This window comes from Canis lupus, chromosome 3 (genome assembly GCF_003254725.2).
Source record: "Canis lupus dingo isolate Sandy chromosome 3, ASM325472v2, whole genome shotgun sequence".
Classification (NCBI taxonomy): Eukaryota; Metazoa; Chordata; class Mammalia; order Carnivora; family Canidae; genus Canis; species Canis lupus.
The window spans coordinates 30,153,783-30,169,653 of NC_064245.1; the positions used below are offsets into that span (position 1 = coordinate 30,153,783).

General features: G+C 43.3%; 1 protein-coding gene across 1 annotated transcript in view; it reads right to left on the reverse strand.

Annotated features, from left to right (window-relative positions):
* The window catches only part of SV2C (synaptic vesicle glycoprotein 2C), a 207,706-nt gene that overhangs the window by 18,628 nt on the left and 173,207 nt on the right, over positions 1–15,871 (reverse strand). Inside the window, exons 5-10 of the mRNA XM_049108368.1 lie at positions 11,418–11,551; positions 10,869–10,958; positions 7,221–7,331; positions 6,689–6,777; positions 2,447–2,605; positions 14–147 (exon numbers count right to left, since the gene is read on the reverse strand). Of these exons, the coding sequence (XP_048964325.1) occupies positions 14–147; positions 2,447–2,605; positions 6,689–6,777; positions 7,221–7,331; positions 10,869–10,958; positions 11,418–11,551 (717 nt within the window). The remainder of the gene's footprint in view (positions 1–13; positions 148–2,446; positions 2,606–6,688; positions 6,778–7,220; positions 7,332–10,868; positions 10,959–11,417; positions 11,552–15,871) is intronic.

Sequence of the window (15,871 nt, forward strand, 5' to 3'; positions counted from 1 at the left end):
GTAGCACACTTACCTGTGTTGTCAAAAATGGTGTTAACAAATGTGCAGTTCTTGAAGTAGGTGTTGACTGAAGTCACATCCTCAAAGGTACAGGCCTTAAAAACTGAATCTTTGAAAGTTATCGATTTGAACTTCATCCCTAGAAATCTGCCCAAAACACACACACACACACAAATTCTTATCAATGACTGTGTCCATCACGATTTGAAGCGAAGTCAAACAGGTTTAGAGATCTGATGCCCTACTATGGAGGCTCCGACAAGCAGGGCCTCTGGATCTTCTAAGCTCTTAGCTTTCCTCACTCTTCCTCATGCAGCCTGTCCTTTGGTTATCTCTTGGCTCACTGATATTATTTTCCAGCAGAAGAGATGGCCATCATGGTAACTTCACTTAGCTTTTGCAATGTTGGTAACAGATTTTGTAGAGTATGCTATTGAAGGTAGAGAGTTTGGAGACTGATGGCTACTGAGAGAGAGGAAAGACCCAGGCAGAGGGAGAAGCAGGCTCCATGCAGGGAGCCCGACGTGGGACTCAATCCCGGGTCTCCAGGATCACACCCCGGGCCCAAGGTGGCGCTAAAATCTCTGGGACACCAGGGCTGCCCCTCCCAAGCTCACTTTTTTTTTTTTTTTAAATTTATGATAGTCACAGAGAGAGAGAGAGAGAGGCAGAGACACAGGCAGAGGGAGAAACAGGCTCCATGCACCGGGAGCCCAACACGGGATTTGATCCCGGGTCTCCAGGATCGCGCCCTGGGCCAAAGGCAGGCGCCAAACCGCTGCGCCACCCAGGGATCCCGCAAGCTCACTTTTAATGAAAGTCTGTTTCCTAAGCTAAAAACTCAAGGTTTCTTCATTTTCATATAGAGATTCCCAGTTATTCTGAAGAGAGAACATTGACTCTGGGCTCACAGAAAGAAAGCAGCTCATAGGCCACTCTCATTCCCATGAACGTTTTTTTTCTCACAGCCAACAAGTATTCCTTGAACCAAGCAGAGCAATGAGAGAGCTCTGCTTATTTTTAGAAAAATGTACAATGTACAATGATGAAACCTTTTGGGTGCTGCCAGGTGGGGGATTCTAGATGGTGAGGATGGTAACAGTCGTGATGATCCTAACACCTTAAAAGAGCCTACAACTCAGATCTGCTTGTATGAGAAGGACTTCCAGGAGACATGGATTGATAATCAACGATAAAAGTTCGATCACCTTCCAAATAAATATATATGTTTTACCGAGATTCTGATACTATTCAAATGATTAATCTTTATATTGCTAATGTAAAACAGCTACTAGTGGTGACTGAATAATCAGCTTAGAACTTTAACAAGCATCATTTAAAATATGTCAGAGGCACAAATAGCTCAGGCATTTCTAATGGAGCAACAATACTTTAAAAAATAAAGGAAGTAAATTTTTACCCTGCAATTACAAGAGCACGTGATTCTAAGGTTTCCATGGAAAAACAAGTGCAGACTTGGGTTGGTGTTTCATGTGGGAGAGGGATGGTGATCCTACGTGGCTTGCATAAGGATTAGGCCCCTCTCGGGATTGCCGATTTAAACAATTTCTTCTACTTCCTAATTCTCCCTTTCGTTATATAAACCAAAAGTATCCTACAGAATTCTTTTTCAGCCTTCCAAGTGGTTTTCCCCTGGAGAACTTTGTTCAGTTTTTAAAAAATTTTTAATTTTACCATTTCTGCATCTGGGACAATTTCCTAAGAATGATGCAAACCATCACACCAGCCATTATTTGTTCAGACAACAGCTAATCGAGAGAAACAAACGGCCTCGTCTATCCCTTATCTGCCCTGAAAGAATGTATCGGAACTGCCTTCCTGAGCCCATTCTCTCTCCTTGTTCAAGATGCATTCCAGATGCCATCTTCAAAAATGTCCTTTGCTAACTTACTTTATATTTTCAAAACCCTGCACTTTGGGGAATCATTCCTGTTCTGTGGTGACAAGTCCTCCTGATACAACATGATGCCAATTCTTGACCAGCCTAGTGGAGAAGGAAGGGCTTCTGAAAAGCTGTCCCCTCTTTCAGGGGAGGGAGGCAGGCATCAAATCACACTTGGATTTCTTCTCTGGATTAACTAACACTATAACCCAACTTGTTTCCTCGTACTCCTCACTCTTCTCTTCCATGTCTTGTTTCTGTGGCCTCTCCAGTGTCTCTCTAAATTTTCTTTTCATAGTAGTCAATTCCACTATTTAACAAATGTGAAATGGCTATTTCAGAAGTGGTTTTAAGTCAAGTACTGATACACATGTACCTTTTTAAAGCCCATTTGGGAGTGTTCAGTTTCAGTTTGAGAATGACTAACGTACAGACTCAAACAAAACAACCAAACAACTGTGCATGCTTCTGTGCAACGAAGGTTAAGAAGAAATACATTTCTCAGAACACACAGCAAAGTAAGTTATGTCAAAGCTTCTGGACCTGCCATTCTCGTATTCCGCTCCAAGGTGAAGCTGATTTGCCATTGTAAAGTTAACACTGAAGTTTGAAATTTTCTCTCTCTCTATCTTTTGAATTGGCAACACATTCGACTGCAGATGTTTAATGACATCAGGGAACCACACAGATAAGCCATAGTACCTGCAAAGAAAAGAAATGTGAGTACGTAAAGGTACCAGCACACTGGTGCCAGTGACTGCCCCCCTGACATCTTCAGAGAGGTAGTAGTTCCTGGAGAAACACTTCTGATTCTGACTGGCTCCCTGCAATATTAGGAATCACCCAACAGTAATCTGTACTGCCCCCTCTGTCCCATGCTGAAGTTTGCAAAAATCACGCCGGAGAGATGGCCCAGGAAACCCCAGGTATGCGATTCCTGCACTCCGCCTTTGGGAAGGGACCTGCATTCTCTCTCAACACAAGGCTTCCTGGCCCTGATGTTTTTCTCTTTAACCCAGGCTTCCTGAGGAACCCCATCTCCTAGTCTGCTGGTACAAACTCCTGGTGTCCAAGAACTGTGTCATTAAAGAATGACCTCTTTACTAATAGGGAATATTTCTTGGTTCCTACACTACTGTGATACTCTTAGCTCAAGGGCAGAGACCAATTTCTCAAGTGGTTCAAGGCTGGGAAGAGCATTATTCAGGTTATTATCTGAAAATCTAGGTTATTTCCACTTTTTGCCTTACCCTCTAATGTATTTTTCTAGCAGGCAACAGCTCAGTCGTGCTGCTGTGCTGTGTAGTAACCACATGTGGCTCCTGAGCAGGTGAAATGTGGCAAGTGCAATCGCTGCATCATGGGGTAGCTCTATTTTTAGCTTTTTGAGGAACCTCTATGTAGTTTTTCACCAACAGCTGCTCCAATTTGCAATCTTACCAAGAGTAGGAGGGTTCCTCTTTCTCCGTATCCTCGCCAACATCTGTTGTTTCTTTTTTTTAAAGAAAGTCATCAAATCTCAAAGGAAGAAAGCTTTTTTTTTTTAAATTTTTATTTATTTATGATAGTCACACACACAGAGAGAGAGAGGCAGAGACACAGGCAGAAGGAGAGGCAGAGACACAGGCAGAGGGAGAAGCAGGCTCCATGCACCGGGAGCCTGACGTGGGATTCGATCCCGGGTCTCCAGGATCGCGCCCTGGGCCAAAGGCAGGCGCTAAACCGCTGCGCCACCCAGGGATCCCACATCTGTTGTTTCTTATGCTGATTTTAGCCATTCTAACAGCTTTGAGGTGATATCTCATTGTAGTTTTGATTTGCATTCCCTGATGATCAGTGACAGTACATTTTCATGTGTCTGTTGGCCATCTGTAGGTCTTCTTTGGAAAAATAATGCCTATGATCCAGCAATTGGAGTATTTACCCACATAATACAAAAGTACTAATTCAAAGGGAAACATGCACCCTGATATTTATAGCAGCATTATCTATAATAGCTAAACTGTGGAAGCAGCCCAAGTGTCTATCGACTGATGAATGGAAAAGAAGATACGGGTGTGTGTATGTGTGTGTGTGTGTGTGTGTGTGTGTGTGTGTGTATACGTACATGGAATATTACTTGGCCATAAAAAAGAATGAAATCTTGCCATTTGCAACAATGTGGATAGAGCTAGAGTGTATTATGCTAAGTGAAATAAGTCAGAGAAAGACAAACACTGTATGATTTCACTTGCATGGAATTTAAAAAACAAAACAAATGAGCAAAGCAAAAAAACAGAGAAAGATACGAACTAAGAAACAGACCCTTAACTATAGAGAACTGATGGTTGCCAGAGGGGAGGGGGGCAGAGGACAGGTGAAATAGGTGATGGGGATGAAGGAGCGTGCTTGTTGTGATGAGCATCGGGTATTGTATAGAAGTGTGGGATCACTATGTTGTACACCTGAAACTAATTTTATATTGCATGTTAACTAACTGGAATTTGAATAGAAACTTAAAAAAGAAAAAGAAATGTGGCTCGTCCAAATGAGATGTGCTCTAAGTTTAAAATACCAAATTTAGGGACTTAAGAAAAAAAAGAATGTAATATAAGTCATAATCACTTTTATATTGATTAAATGTTGAAACTATGCTATTTTGGACATAATGAGTTAAAAAATATACATTATTAAAATTAATTTCATCTGTTTCCTTTTATTTTCTTTAGTGTGGCCGCTAGGAGATTTAAAATGACATATGCAGCTCACATTTTATTTCTATTAGAGAGTACTGCTCTAAGTTGGTGGTTCCCAAAGTAGGGTCTTTGGACCAGCAGCATCAGCATCACCTGAAACTTGTTACAAATGCAAAGTCTCAGATGCTACCCAGAATGGCTGCATCAGAAATTCTGGCAATGGAGTCCTTTGGGTGATTTTTCTTCTTTTTTAAGATTTATTTATTTATTTGAGAGTGAGGAGAGAGAGAGAGAGAGAACACAAGTGGGGTGGGGAGGGGGAGAGGGAGAGGGAGAAGCAGACTCTCTGCTGATCAGAGAGCTGGGGGGCTCAATCCCAGGACGCCAGAATCATGACCTGAGCGGAAGGCAGACGCTTAACCAACTGAGCCACCCAGGTGCCCTCAGGTGATGCTTCAGACGCACTCATGTCAGCTTGAGGTGCCCTACCTCTAATACCAGAGAGATGACAATGCCCCCTTTCCTTACTCTGGTTAAACGGGATGCAAAGTGCAAAGTGCACATAGTGAGCGCTCAAAAGACTATTCAGTGTTTATCATCGTCACTGTCATCAGGATTTCTAAAACATCTCTGCCTCAGGATTCCATAGATCTCCAGCCCCTTCTTTTCACACACCATGAATGAACAACTGTGGGGGTGTAAATGGTGGCCACTAAATCAGAAATGATTCAGGGATGCAACGTCTATCACACTTCTCTCTCCGCATATATTGAGGACAACAATCTTTGAAAATGGCAACAATGAGGGAAGCACGCTAGCCTGGGACATCAATGATGTGGAGGAGTTTCAGCTAATTTTTCATTTATTCAGTGAACACTTACTGGATAGCGACCCAATGCTAGGCACTGTTTGACATTTCAGGGATATTACAAGGAAACCATAAAGCTTAAAATGTGGTCAGTAATAAATAACGAAATGTGAGCAAACCAGGTATTATGAGGTAAGTCTCCACATCAAGGGGAGAACTTCCGAGTGGCTTATCTTTGTACCCAGCTGAGTGTTTAGCATGTAGTGGGCACTAATACATGTTCATTTTCAGCCTTCTCTGCCTTCATTGATTAATGCATGTTTTAGAGCTTGAGTGGGAGTTACTTTACATATTCTCAATCAACCCTCTTAAGTCAGAAATCAGGACAGAGAACTTGGTAGCGTCTCCAAGTCACAGAACATGATGAGGTATTAGGTCTCCTGATCCACACTTTCCTGGTCTTCCCCTTTACTACATCTCATGGCACTGTGGAAGATCAGGCATCTTTAACCACTCTCCCATTTTAATTTAGGGATATTTCCAGATGGAACCTGCATTGTAGATGCTGGGCTCTACTAGGGCATTAAGAGCCTACTGAACTGAAAGTGTAGGGTATTACCTAACTGCCTCTTTGAAAAAAAACGGTAAATTACGCAAACTAGAGTTGGACACAAATATTCTAAAGCTGTTAGCAAATAAAATCCCGATATGTTCTTCCTACCTCCTCTTTCCTTAGAAAAGGAAAACCACCACATATATGGTGGTTTTATTCATTTAGTAACGCCTTATTGAGTGCTTACCACATGCCAGGGGCACATAGCAGTGAACAAAACAGTTTAAAATCCTGTTCTCACAGAGCTCCCACAGAGGGGGAGACACAGCTTTATTCTCTACAGAATAAAGAAGGTGGAAGGTGCTCTGAGGGACTCATAAGGCTGAGAAGGGTGCAGAGAGGGCTGAGGGCAGTGACCCTGAGAGGGTGACATCTGAGCAAAGCCTCCGACGAGGTGAGGAAATGAGCCGCGCAGTGTCTGGAGGCAGTGCCAAGGCAGTGGCCTGAGCAGGGAGCCGTTGGCCATGGTCAAGGCCCCATGGGGCTTTCCAAGGACTATGGGTTTCACCACCCAGCGTTATGATGAACTAAGGTAAGTCGCTTATAAAACTATAATGGTCAGCAAACCTAAACTGAAGAAAAAATCTTTCCTGACATCTTAACAGTGTCAAACAGTGTAAGAAAGGAAAGCCATGTGACTGGGTGGAAATGTAAAGATTTCACTCCCCGAGAACTTAAATATTACTTACCCGAAGGACAGGGTGAACCAAACAATTGTAAGCTTTATTGTATTTTCCCTGACCGGGTAGTTGAAACATCTCATGAAAGTCAACCAAATCTGTGAAATATTGAAGAGTTAGTTTTCTTGTGCGGCTATCCAGTGACCCCACTCCCCAATCCCCTTCACCAGTTATAAAAACAACCCTGAGTTTTCTTTCAACCAGATTCATTTGAACTTACAATGTAAAGGCTGAAGGCTATCGGAAACCAAATCCTGCAAGTTTCACTTTGTAGCTTCCTGGAAGCCGATGGACAGAGTAGCCAAAAACCTCAGTGTGCCCCGCCCCTGCCAAGACCCCTCACCTAGCACCTTCCCTTCCCAAAGATGGAATGTCTTGGCTAGGCCGCTCTTCCTGGGGGGGGGGGGGGGGGTCCTTTTACCTGGTCCTCGTGCAGGACTCAGGTGTCCTGGACAGCAGGGAACTGTGACAATCAACCCTGCCTCTGACCAACTTAGAATGCAACAAGTTGGCCGGCAGTCAGGGCAGGTTGGTTACTTACTCCATAGAGTTCTGTGCGGATCCGAACAAAACATCTCCTGTACCATGTTCCTGTGTCACTCTCAATTTCAATCAGTTCATCTATTTGTTTTGGGGTTTTGATTCTGTTTACCTGTAAAGAGCAACACAGTGCACAGTGCTGAGTTCTCTTCTCTGAAGGCCTAGGGTTTGTTTTTAAGGGAGCAAAACCCAACTCCCACAAAAGTAAGCAGATATTTGATAATCATTCCATTCCTATATGAGACCATGGAATGAGTATACAGATCCCGACATCACTTAAAAGAACTGCAGAGCAATGAATAGGAGAGAATACCATGGAGCAAAGGGAGAAGAACAGGAACGATGGAATAATACGAAACTGAAATGCCCTTCTATGAAGCATGACCATAAAGGCACACATTAGCCAATAAAACATTCAGAGAGATTAGCTTCTGGAGTAAGAATTATTTTGCTTGGACTGAAGTGATTGTACATACTTTACTTTGGAGCTGACTGATTCGATGAATTTGGTCCCTCGACATAGTTCTTAAAGCTTCCTCATGCAACTTGTGTTCTTAAAAGTTATCTTTATATTTTATGGCTCTTTCTTCCTTTTCCTGTAGCCTAACCCACAGTGGCTGGTCAGCAAATAACCCACAGGCAACCATGGTGCAAAGTCGAGGGAATGAGCTTTGCAAGCATTAACATGGATTCTTCAGTGACAGAAGGGAAATAAATGATGGGAGTTCACTGTGAAAAGCTGCATCTAGGAATTAAATGAGCCTCTTTTGCTTGGGAAAAGAACCTAGGCACCGCAGAGGCAATGCTTTCAACACAGAGAATGAAGCCTGAAAAGAGAAAAAATAAAAATAAAAAAAAGAATGGTTCCTTTTGTGGACTTGTCCCATCTTCTCCTGTTAGTCAAAGTTTACTTAGCTTCTGAGAGAGGACACAGAAATCTGCCCCAGTGTCACCCCTGCCAGGGATAACTTTTGAACACCTTTTTCTGGTGCTCTGCCTACATCCAAAACAGCACTTCTATTGTGAGAATCCAGGTACCAATAGACAGGTCTATTGTCTTTTTGACAGTGGTGATTTGGGGACTCTCAGCAACTTCCAAATTATACAAAGTAAGCGGTAGCCTGTTCCTGGCTATGTAAGCAAAGAGGCATGTATTTTTTTTTAATTTTTTTATTTATTTATGATAGTCACACACACACACACAGAGAGAGAGAGAGAGAGAGAGAGAGAGAGAGAGAGAGGCAGAGACATAGGCAGAGGGAGAAACAGGCTCCATGCACCGGGAGCCCGACGTGGGATTCGATCCCGGGTCTCCAGGATCGCGCCCTGGGCCAAAGGCTGGCGCTAAACCGCTGTGCCACCCACGGATCCCAAGAGGCATGTATTTAATGAAAATAATGTCTGAGTTAAGTGTGGGATTCCCAATAGAGTCAGCTCAAAATAATCCATGTAGGCATGGATTCTGTAGGTCTGCCTAGATTTTTTTTTTTAAATCACAGAGGTGTTCTTATCACTCAACATATTACTTTTGGGAGGCTTCCTCTTTTCTATTCATCAATATTTGTTTATTCATCCACAAGCATCCCCTGGGTACTAGGTCCAGCACTAGACTACAGAGATGCACACATAAAATATCACATCCTCTAAGCAATTACCATACAAAGAAAAAAATCTCTAATAGAGATCTATTTTGGATGGGAGAGATGTATTTTACAGAACACCCAAGTTGACTTGGGAATGAGAGAAGCCTTCATGGACTAAATTGGAGCTGGGGCTCATGGAGAAGTATGTTATTTGCCATGTATGTAAACCACTTGGAGGCCATTCTAAGTGTGAGAGATACCATGTGCAAACATCCTGAGCTGTGAGAGAAAACAAAATATTGGCCAACTACAAAGAGTTTGAGATTCCTGAAGAATAGTTCAAGGGCAGAGGGCAGTGAGTGATGAGGGCCAAAAGAAATCAGTGGCAGTAGGGTCAAAAGTAAAGAGCAATGTGCAGTGATATTTAGGATGCAAATAATAAGACAGAGTGATTTCTTGAATATTATGGGAATAAGGGAATAAAGAAATAGAGTAGTTTTAAGGTTTCCAGTTTGGTGGTATTTTCTGGTAGAACTTAGTAAAAAGAAGATGCTTGAAGACTCGAGGTGGTAAGTTCAGACTTAGAAACTAAGATTTGAGGGGCACCTGGGTGGCTCAGTCGGTTGGGCATCTGCCTTTGGCTCAGGTCATGATCCCAGGGTCCTGGGATCAAGTCCTGTGTCGGGCTCCCTGCTCAGCGGGTTGCCTGCTTCTCCCTCTTCCTCTCCTTCTGCAGCTCCCCCTGCTTGTTCTCTCTCACTCTCTCTGTCTCAAATAAATAAATAAAATATTTTTTTTAAAAAAAGGAAACTCAGATTTGAAAGGACATAGAAGGACTTCCACAAAGCCCTTCAACATGTATGTCTGGAGCTCAGAAGAATTGTCCGTTAGGAGATAGAGAATGGGAGTCAGCTAAGGAAAGCATACGAGGTTAAAACAGAATTAGCTAAAAAAATTGTGGAGTTGTGGAAAACATTATTTAAGGTAAGGGCATAAGAAGAAGGGTCTAAAAAGGAGGCTTTGGAGCAATGCATGCAGATTCGTTGTATTATAGGCATAACAAGGAAAAAGACAAATTTGTCATGACAGGATCATGTAATGACTTTGAAAGTCACCCAATAAATGACTCTGAGGTTACCTATTATTTTGGGGGTATTCCCCCCTGTTCTCACCTTATCTACTAAAAAACATGGATGACCATATGTGAATTTGGTAACTCAAACCTTCTGGAAGAAAAAGCAGGTGAGTAGCATGGTGAGGCCCTGGAGATTCTCATTTTCTCAGAAAATCCCTTTGTTATAGGGTTTATCCTCATCTGGCTAAGAAGGGTTGAGTGACATTGAGTATTTGGATGATGCCTCAAGATTCCTCCAGCCTTATGATCCTTTCACTTAAAAAAATTCTTCCTCTGATGAGCATCTGCTTAAAAGAAGGGCCTATTCAAAGGCTTCCAGGTACTCAATGGAGGGCCATCCATTACTGATATTCATTTCTCCATACATTGCACAAAGAACTTTGCTAATGAAGAATGTGTGATAATTTAGATAAAGGCCAAACTGAAGTCTATATGTACATTATGAAAAATTTGTCTTCTAAATAAAAATGAAATAAGTAAATCACATGTCAGTGGATTGTTTAATATGTTTTAACACCTATAGTTGATTTTATTTATAAGACACTGAAGATCTTTTTTATGCCTCCCTATGTCTTACTGTAGGTCTGCCTAAACCTATTTCAGACAAAACATTTATTAGTCTAATTGTAGGACTGCCTAGGTAAAAACATTTAAGCCATTGTTCCTTCCAAAAACTTCCATCCATCTAAGTTTCATTAATTTAGATTGGCTTTCCCCATTGAGAATAAACTTTGTAACTAGAGGATGTAAGAACATTCCATGCAGAGTGAACGGCACATACAGAGGCGGTGAGTACAACATGTGCAGCGGAAATAAAAGGAACTAAAAGACGAGAGTAGCTGGTGCAGAGAGAAAAATTTATAATCTGGACTTTTCAGAAAAGGCTTCCTGGCCCCTGGTATAGAAGATTCACTGAGAAGCAGGTACTCACCGAGAAGACTTTCTCAGGCTGACCCCGTGCTCTCATGTTTGTGTCATGAATTAACTTAAGGATCATCCACGCTTCATCATGTTTTCCAACCTAAGAAATGCAAATAGATGGTGAAAGGCTAAAAGGCACAAAACTTACACTCCCTGATTTTCCAATGTCTATCTTGTGTTGTCAGATCAAATTGGCTATAATTGTGCAAATGGGGTATCCCACTGGATAGCCTTAAGTACGTTAGCAGTTCAATGGATGTGCCTATAACAAGAAAGAGCATCTGTGGCTGCTAACATTTTTTTGTATAAAAAAGTAAGACAAAGTCTCTTCATTGAGTGAAAAGTTGCTTGAGGAGGAACATTAGTGCTTTTGGCCATGAGGCAGCTTTTTCACACACTCGTCGTTTAAAGCATGTCTCCATGAAACCAACACCCCATGGTTCCCTAGTAGCAAGGGGAAAGTTATCTCTCAGAGAGGCCAACACATTTCCTTGGCATTAACGGGGAACTCTTTCCAATGTGTGTGGCTCCCTTGAATATTCATAGTAATCCACATTACCTCCAATAAGAACCGCGGGCTTTCAGGCATGAACGTGAGGGCCACCACTGAGGAGACACAGGGGAGTGCACAGACTATCACAAACACACGCCAGCTGTGAAACTGGTAAGCTGACCCCATGCTGAAGCTCCACCCTAGAAAAGAAAGAAGGGAAGAATGAAGGAGAGCGCCTCTCAGATGGCCTGCTAGGAAAGCGAGGACCTCCTCTCTGCCATCACTGTGGGGGTCTACACAGCAAATGTATTAGCTGTCTTCTTAAAAAAGATTTTATTTATTTATTCATGAGAGACACAGAGATGTAGGCAGAGGGAGAAACAGGCTCCCCACAAGGAGCCTGATGCAGGACTTAATCCCAGGACCATGGGATCACGCCCTGAGCCAAGAGCAGACACTCAACCACTGAGCCATCCAGGCATCCCTGTATTAGCTAAGACTTTTTTATTTTTAAGCCTTTTTTTTTTAAGATTTATTTGTTTATTTATTTACTTATTATTTATTTATGATACACACAGAGAGAGAGAGAGAGAGGCAGAGACACAGGAGGAGGGAGAAGCAGGCTCCATGCTGGGAGCCCAATGTGGGACTTGATCCTGGGACTCTAGGATCGTGCCCTGGGCCAAAGGCAGGCGCTAAACCGCTGAGCCACCCACGGATCCCCCTTAGCTAAGTCTTAATTCCCACAGAAGAAGAAGCCAATCTAGGCATTAGCCACAGTGACCAGCTCAACTTTACAACCACTGACTGCAGTGGTGAGAGAAAGAAACTGGAGGGCTCAGGACTTAGGGATGGGGGTACATGTGTGTTTCCATACAACCGAATTCTAAAGGCCATGATAAATTAATTTGGAATGCTTTTTCCAACAGACCTCTGTGCTGGGGCATGTTCTGTTTGCTCCTCTAGATCCTGCCCCCCTTCTCTCCACCCTGGAAGTGACAGGAAATGGATTGCTATGGAGGGCAATCACCTGGCTCCCTTGCCCATTGGCTTCCTCTGGGCCTGGGAGGGTGGGAGCGGAGTTCTCCCTTCCCTTGGCTGCGTGCAGATTTGGCAGTGGGTGTGCTCATCTGCCAGGACCTGCTCTGACAGCCATAGCTATTGTCAGCTCTGGCAAGCCCTCCCTCCTGGTGCCTTTGGGGCAGAAGATGCTCTCCTGCTAGTAGCTCCTAGGTGCTGTATCCTTCCCTATTGGTTTCTTTTCACTGTTTCCATGTGACTCTTTAGTGATCCCTTGTGAGAGTGGTTTCCTGCCAGCACCTTGACCAGTACAAGTACTAAATGGCAGTGTAGTATCTTTCCATATGCACGTGTTACAAAATAGATCAAGAGAATTTTAAATCTTCAAATAGTGTTTTTACTATAGCAAAAACAAGTGTAATGGGATACAAACAGAAATCTCCTTAAAAACCAAAAGGGAGCCAATATTTGAAAGAATATAAAATGGTTGAAAGCTAAATTCAAACATTCTAAATGACAAATAATGAAGGATACCACATCTTTTTGAAAACAGAGAGAAAATTTATAGAGACATACATGAATTACATGAGGCACAATTGTAGTTTCTGGCAATACTTGGCATTTATAAGGCCTTTTGTGAACAGAAGTCAGGTATTTTACACCCCATCCCAGGAGAGCAGTGTACTTATTATTTACATGGGAGCCAAGTGAGACTCTGAGGGTGATTTCCTCAGGGTCACAAAGATGAAGTTACATATCAGAATCGTCTCCACCAGGATCGGCCTCAGAATTGTATGCCACAGCCAGCCTCAGGTCTATGCACACTTACTCATAAACACAGACTGTGTGGACAAAGGATATAAGCGTCAATGACATGCTCTATCAGTCTTAGGTCAATCAACATTACCTGCGTATTTAATACACGCGGGTCATGTGGAGTGGGAAACTAACCACATCATAAACCTTAGGAGAGGACGTCTACCCTCAGGGTTTTATGTAGCAGAAGTTCAAAAGTCTCAAATATGCAAAACACAGAAAAACTTCTATGATGGAACAGAAAAAAAAACATACCTTGTTCACTTCACATTTCATCTGAGATCTTCTTATAAAGAATATCTTTTTTCAAAGCTCTAGAGCCTATCACTTTATGCATTGGATGGAGAAAAGCTTTCGAGGACCGAGTGAAGCGAATGCAGTGCTCTCGACATCAGGCTATGGCGCAGGACTACATGACAGTAGCGGATAGCGCAGGAGGCTTCTTGCGCCAGAACAGAGCTCCCTCCCTGCCCAAGGAGGTCCTATCCCCGTGCCCAGACCTGTCACTATGTTACCCGACATGTCAAAGGGACCTTGCAAGTGGGATTCAGGTTAGGATCTTGAGGTAAAGTGATTATGTCCTAGGGCGTGGCCCGACCCACATGAGTAGAAGAGCCTTTTCATAGGAGAAAGAAAGAAGGAGATGCGATGAGGGAGGTCAGAGGTCAGCTTGGAGAGGGAGCTGCAAGTGCTCTAGTGCTGGCTTTGCAGATGTACAAGGGGCCATAAGCCAAAGAATGTAGGTGGCTTGCAGAAGCTGGAAAAGGCAAGGCATGTATTCTCCCCTGTGGCCTCCAGAAGCCCTGCCACCTCATTTAGACCGCCAACCTCCAGAATTTTAGGATAGGCTTGTGATGTTTAAAACTGGTAAGTGTATGGTGCTTTCTTACATCAGCATTAAGAACGCCACGCACCTGGCATTTGCAGTTACAGCTCTGTTGCTTACACGACTGACAGCAATTACACTGAAGTATTTTAGCTCTATGAAAGCTCAGACCCCTTGCTTTTGCTTGGACTTCTCCGGATGCCTCTGCCGGGACTTCACTCTCCTTTTTGACAACTGGTTGTAGAAATACTGCCCTTCACTCGCACTGCTCCTGAACATCACATCAGTGGGGGAAGAGGCTGATTGCAATGTGATTCCAATGGAGTGGTCTTCAGCCTACAGAGGAAACTGGACTACGGATAGGATCTAATCCTGGGTAGAGCCAGCTGCTCCAGAGCCCCCCTCTCCTCAGCTTAAAATGCAGTTTCTTCAGGCGTAGACTCTTCCTCTTTTTTTTTTTTTTTTGCGTAGATTCTTCTGAGTTTAGCCTAATCACTGTGGTTCACATCCTTCTCCACTTCATTTACTGTGGGGTTGGTCTTTTGGCCCTTGCTTGGTGTGTGTGTGTGTGTGTGTGTGTGTGTGTGCGCACACATGCACTGTGGCCTTGCTTTATATAAAGGGTGTGTGATCCTCTCATTTGTCTCTCCATTTTTTGCAATAAGCCTTTCTTCAGCCTCTAAAACCCGTTGTACTCTTTTTCTGGCTCTTTTCAAATCTCTAGCAGTCTAATCTACTCCTTGCACTTGACCCCCACCTTCAGTTTTCTTGGAGAAAACCAACACAGAGGGAACTCCATGCATGTCCTCTCCTCACTCCTGAATCTCCCCACCCACCTGCGCCTCTACCTTCCCCTTAGGAGCACTGGCAGTTGTTCTGTTGTAACCAATCCAAGGCCAACCTGTCATGTGGCTCTAGAGCCTAGCCTTCTCTCTTTCAAGGACAGAACTCCAGTAATTATCTATCCCTTTTCTCCGGCCCTCCTCATGGTGTTCTCTCACCTTACTCCATGGGTGATTTCATCAGCACACCCATCTTCCCCATCTAAGAAAAAAAACCCCCTACCTTGACCTCCACATGCCTCTCCAGTTGCTGTTATTCCTCTGTCCCCATTCTCCAAAGAATGGACTATAGCAACTATCTCCACTTCCTCACCCCAAACCTCCTGCCCCCAAAGTCCACACAAGCTATGCCAGTCAGTCATCTGTCTCACCAAATCTAATAGGCACTCCTCTGTCCTCTTACTTGAACAGTCTAAATCCTCCCATACAGCTGATCATCCTCTTCCCTTGAAGAACTTTTTCCATTGTCTTCCTCATCACTACATGTGCTAGTTTCTTTCCCACTTCATTGGCTCTCCTTCAGTTTTCTTAGTTGACTCCCTGACTAGCTCCCAAAGGTGGAGCTAATACCCTAACTAGTGGTTGTCGGTTCTGTTCTCTGGCTACAGGTTCTTTCTAGGCTGACTCGTGTATTTCCACGACTTCAAGCACCATCTCTATGCCACTGTCTCTGAAACATGGCCTGTTTTCTCTCTAGAGCTCCAGAAACCCATCTCCACCTGCCTGTTTACATCTTCACAGGGGTGTCTAATGGGCATCTCAAAGTATCGTGTCCAAAATGGAACTTACAAAAAACAAAACAAAAACAAAATGGAACTTTTGATTTCTTGCTCTGCTACCAAATAAAACTTGTTTTTCCTTTAATGCTCCTGTTTCTGCCAGCCATCCAGATATTCATGCTGCTCGTCCTTGATTCCTCTTTTTCTGCTCACTACACATGTGTGAATATGAGCACATCACAAATCACTGCAGGCTAATAAGGCTACTTTTCTTTTGATGTTTTATCAATTCACACC